The sequence below is a fragment of the Tribolium madens genome, unplaced genomic scaffold (assembly GCF_015345945.1).
Source record: "Tribolium madens isolate multiple individuals breed KSU strain unplaced genomic scaffold, Tmad_KSU_1.1 Scaffold_20;HRSCAF=117;Tcas5.2_LG4, whole genome shotgun sequence".
Classification (NCBI taxonomy): domain Eukaryota; kingdom Metazoa; phylum Arthropoda; class Insecta; order Coleoptera; family Tenebrionidae; genus Tribolium; species Tribolium madens.
The window spans coordinates 1813304-1818617 of NW_025400985.1; the positions used below are offsets into that span (position 1 = coordinate 1813304).

At 27.4% G+C, this 5314-nt stretch overlaps 1 protein-coding gene across 1 annotated transcript in view; it reads left to right on the forward strand.

Annotated features, from left to right (window-relative positions):
- LOC123005679 (ATP-binding cassette sub-family G member 1-like) overlaps positions 1-3592 on the forward strand; it is a 23387-nt gene extending 19795 nt beyond the window's left edge. Inside the window, exons 8-9 of the mRNA XM_044399533.1 lie at positions 2824-2979; positions 3033-3592. Of these exons, the coding sequence (XP_044255468.1) occupies positions 2824-2979; positions 3033-3377 (501 nt within the window). The 3' untranslated portion in view covers positions 3378-3592. The remainder of the gene's footprint in view (positions 1-2823; positions 2980-3032) is intronic.
- The last annotated feature ends 1722 nt before the right edge of the window (positions 3593-5314 follow it).

Consider the following 5314-nt stretch of genomic DNA (forward strand, 5'->3'; position numbering starts at 1 on the left):
GTCCAAAAACGGCGTTATTTTTGTCTTTTTCAAACGTTTAAGCACATTTTTGAGATAAAAACAAGAAAATTCTAAAAATTGTATTGATGTAGGCAAAAAAATTAAAATTAAATCGAAATTGAAATTATTTTTAGCTCGATTTACTTCGTTTTTGAACCAGAGACTCATTTATTTTGCAAAATCCTGTCCAAACACGCTTAAAAATCATAAAAACAATTAATATTGATGTTATTTTGTTTGTTTCACTTGATTTTGAGTAAAATAAAAGAAAAATAAGCCGAGAAACCACAAAATTTGACCGAAAGTGCGTTTTCATACTAGAATCTCAAATTTTTCACTAGATTTCGCTAAAACAAACAAAAAATCAAGAAATTAAGTTTAGAATTACATTATTTTTGCATTTCTCGAGCATTTTAGCATGTTTTTTAGGTAGGAACGCAATTATGTCGCAAATTTTTGATTAAATTTATTTGTTTTTTATTTCTGTAATAAAATTATTTTTTTTCGAAATCCTCACCAGTGTTGCTAGGTTTGGTGAAATTGCAACAGATTTAGTGATTTTCATGTTAGTCTGGTGATTTGGTAAAAACTTTTGTAAAAATTAATATATCTGGTGATTTTTGAAAATGAAAAAAACCGTTTTTTCGGAATTTTTCACGTTTTCAAGCAGAAACTTTTTTTTCAAATAAGTTGAAATATAGTTTTGTTTTTTGTAAGATTTAGCAAAACAGGATCAAAAATGACAATTTAGTTTTGCCTTTTTCAAATTTTTTTCAGCTAGAAACAATTATTTCGCAAAATTTCGTTATAAACAATCTAAAAATTCAACAAAGTTGACCCAAAACGGCGTCATTTTTGTCTTTTTCAAACGTTTAAGCACATTTTTGAGATAAAAACAAAAATATTCTAAAAACTTTGTTGATGTAGGCAAAAAAATTAAAATTAAATCAAAATTGATATTATTTTTAGCTTGTTCCGCTCGATTTACTTCGTTTTTGCAAAATTCTGTCTAAACACGCGTAAAAATGATAAAAAAAAAACAATTAATATTGATATTATTTTGTTTGTTTCACTTGATTTTGAGTAAAATAAGACAAAAATAAGCCGAGAAACCACAAAATTTCGCCGAAAATGCTTTCAAGTGCGTTTTCGTACTAAAATCTTAAGTTTTTTCACTAGATTTCGCTAAAACAAACAAAAAATCGAGAAATTAAGTCTAGAATTACATTATTTTTGCATTTCTCGAGCATTTTACATGTTTTTCAGCTAGAAACTAGCAAAATTTTGTTGAAAAATCACAGAATTAAGCCGAAATGCATGTCATTTTTGGGTTTTTCAAGAGTTTAAGAGGATTTTTAAGCTGAAAACTGCGTTTTTTCGTGAGATATAGCCATGCAAATCGTAATCTGGTAAAAATTTGGCGAATTTTTCAACTAGGATATGGTGAATTTTATGTTTTTGATCTGGTAACATTGTTCGTTACTAAAGTTTAGTAAAAAGTCTAAAATCGGTATTAAGTAGTTCATTATATCCCAATTTTTTACTGCAACCAATAAACAATGAATTCAAATTGGCATTTTACAATTAACTTAAATAAGTAAATTCTTCCGTGTTGTTTTCATCTATAATTTTCTGCATAATAACCTAACCTTCAAAAATGGTTTTGCACAAATTTTGTCCAATTTTGCGATTTTAAAGTCTTATTTTTCATTGCTCCAGAATTATTTTCGTAATGAAAAATAAGACTTTAGTGCATTGATACATAAATAACTATTGATGTATTGTTACTTTCTTTATTGATTTTTTGTTAACACATTTTTTTATGATAAGCCTAAAAAAATTTGATTTAAAGTTGTGTTAAAGTTTGTTCGGCCGTAAATTAGAATTGAAGCATTTATTATTTTGTTGAAATACATTGATTTAGGTTGATTTCAGGCTTAAAATTTAGCCAAATCGATTAAAAATAAAACAAATTGTGTCATTTTGTAACAATATATTGATTTATAATGATTTCTGGGTTAAAATCGATCAAAATGGTATTAGAAAGAGCTCAAATCGCTTTATTTTGGCAGAAAACTGAAATCTAAGCATTTATTTTGTTGAAAATCATTGATTTAGGTTGATTTCTAGTCTACAATCGAGACCAATCGAAAAAAATAGCCTTTGAGGCGAAAGTGAAAAAAAACACTTTTGAGGAGGTAGAAAATAGTAGAGAAATTGACTAACAATAAGCTTTGAGGAAGTAGGTAGTAGAAAATTTAGGAAAATATAGTTTGAGGGGAAACTAGAAAAGATGAAATAAAAGAAAATAAAGTCAAATAATTAAATGAAAATAAGAGAAAACAGAAAATAAGTAAAATTTGGTATTTGCAACTATACATAATAAGAGGTTTGAATGTGTTTTGGAAAACAAAAATACCTATTGAAAACTTGAAAAAAACTGATAATAGTAGAAAAATTAAGGTGAATTACCAACTTTCGTGGCGGAACTAAAGAAGAAAAAAAAAGCATCAGGAAAAATGAAAAATAATTTAAAAAAACAAGTTTGAAAAACATTGATTTATTTTTTGATTTAAGTTGTTTTCTGGCTTAAAATTGGGCTATTTTTGCCAAAAAAAACACGAATTTAATCTCATTTTCGTTTAACTTTGGCAGAGGTTGGAAAATGTCTCATTGCTGACTTTTCTATTCTCTACCTCCATTTTCACCATTTCGATCGACAAGTCAAGCTTTTTGAATATTTTTTTTTGTGATTAAAATTTGACTTCGACAGAATGAAACACTTTCCGCCTCGGTATGTAATATACTATTTCCTGGTTTTAGATGGTGGCAACACTGCTTTACGCGATTGTTACTTATTTTCTCACAATGCAGCCAGTGGAAGCCTTTCGAATATTTTCCTTTCTCTTCATGTGCATTTTGATATCGCTGGTGGCCCAAAGTTTCGGATTATTTATCGGCGCCATCATGGATATTAAGGTGAGTTGTTGGAAGTTGCAATTAGTGTAAAATTTTAAACTTTTTTTCCCCAGAATGGTGTGATATTTGGACCATTTTGCCTTCTCCCCTTTACGATTTTTTCGGGGTTTTTCGTTCAATTGAACGACTCTCACCCCTATATGAGGTGGTTGTTTCACATATCATTTTTGAAATATGGTCTAGAAGGGTTGGTTTTATCAGTCCTGGGGTATGACCGGGGCAAGTTACCCTGCAGTGCCGACTATTGCCATTTTGTCTATCCTGAGAAGTTTCTGGATCAGATGGATATGGAATATGCTCAATATTCAACAGCTGTGATTTTTATGTTAAGTCTCGTTGCTGTAATCAGAATTGCGGCTTATTTCGCCTTGAGTCTGCAAATCAAAAAACGAACGTAAATAATTAAAATGTGTTCAAATGAAATGTGATAAGAGAATGAGTTATTTATTTTTTATTATCCTAGTCTTTAGATTATAATGAATCAGGAATTAAGTTGATTTTAATGTCTAGATAGGTGCACACTTGTTAAGCTTTGATAGGCCGATTTACAATCAAATTTTTGTATAAAACTTTACAAAACAAGGGTTGTAATAAATACAATTCGAAAAAACAATCTCTGGTTTAATTCAACACACATTTAATAAATATGAAAATAAAATAACACAGCCAAATATACATAATACAAAGAACTAGTGTTTTTTATTTATATTTTTTTTTATAGAAAGTGCTTTGAAATTTTCTTCTGCGTATTTATTCCTGTCCTAAAAGAAATGCCTTGAGCAAGTAAATTAGTGGTAGTAAAAATCAGGTACAAAATTTGCAAGGAAGTAATCTAAAAAAAAATTAAAGGCAAAAATTTTGCGGAAAGTTTTGCATGGTTTTAAGAACAACTTTCTGTTATCAAGTAGATTAATAAAATACAGTGCAATAAAATAGAATACAATAAAAACTTAAATTTTTGAACTCCTTTTCATATTCGTGATGAATCATTTAAAAAATAAAGCAGTTAAAAAAAGTTACTGTAAAAAATAGTAAAATAGCCTGTAAGAAGAAAGTAATGTGAAATTAGATAAAAAAAAAACGTATTTAAATAAAAAAAATAAGGGAAATGGTATTTGAGGTAAAATTCAGAAAGATCGATTAGTGAAAATTTGAAAATATTGGAGGAATTGAGGTAAATGAAGCTTTAAGTCGGTGAATTTGTAGAAGACAAATGAAAAAAATAGCCTTTGAGGCAAAACTAAAAAAAAACACTTTTGAGGAGGTAGAAAATAATAAAGATTGACGAACATTAAGCTTTGAGGAAATAGATAGTAGAAAATTTGGAAAATATACTTTGAGGGGAAACTGGAGAAGTTAAAATAAAAGAAAAAGATGTCAAATAATTAAATGAAAATAAGGGAAAATGAGTAAAATTTGGTATTTGTAATTATACATAATAATAGGTTTGAATGTTTTGGAAAACCATAACACCTATTAAAAACTTGAAAAAACTGGTAATAGTTGAGGAATTGAGGTAAATTACCAAGCTTGAAAAATAAAAAAAAATAACTTTTGTGGCAGAACTAAAGAAAAGAAAAGAAAAAAGAATCAGGAAAAATGAAAAATAATAAAAAAACAAATTTGAGGAAGTAGAAAATCGTAGAGAAATTGAAATAAAATCTTTGAGGAGGTAAATAATAAAACATTGAGAAAATATACTTTGAGGGGAAACTAGAGAAAATTAAATAAAGTAAAGAAATGACAAAGGAAAAATAAGAGAAAACAGAGGTAAATGAAAATTTTATATTTGTAACTAAACAAAAAAAATTGAAAGTAGTAGAGGAATTGAGGTAAATTATCAAGCTTTAAACAAGTATAAAAATAAAAAATAGTCCTGTAGACGGAACTGAAAAAATTATATTTGAGGAGGTTGAAAATAGTAGAGAATTAAAAAAAACGCTTTGAGGAAGTAAATAATAAGAAAATTCGGAAAATGTACTTTGAGGGAATTTTGTAATACAAAAATTAAAAAAATAGCCTCTGAGGCGAAACTGGAGATGATGAAATAAAGTGAAAAATGTCAAATAATTAAATGAAAAATAAGAGAAAACAGTAAATGAGTAAAATTTAATATTTGTAACTCAGTAAAAAATGGAAAGTGGAGGAATTGAGGTAAATTATCAAGTTTTGAAGAAGTAGAAAAATAAAAAAATAGTTTTTCAGACGGAACTGAAAAAATCAAATTTGAGGAGATAGAAAATAGTAGAGAAAACTTTACAAAATACGGGTTGTAATAAATACAATGCTAAAAACAATATCTATTTTAATTCAACACACATTTAATAAATATAAA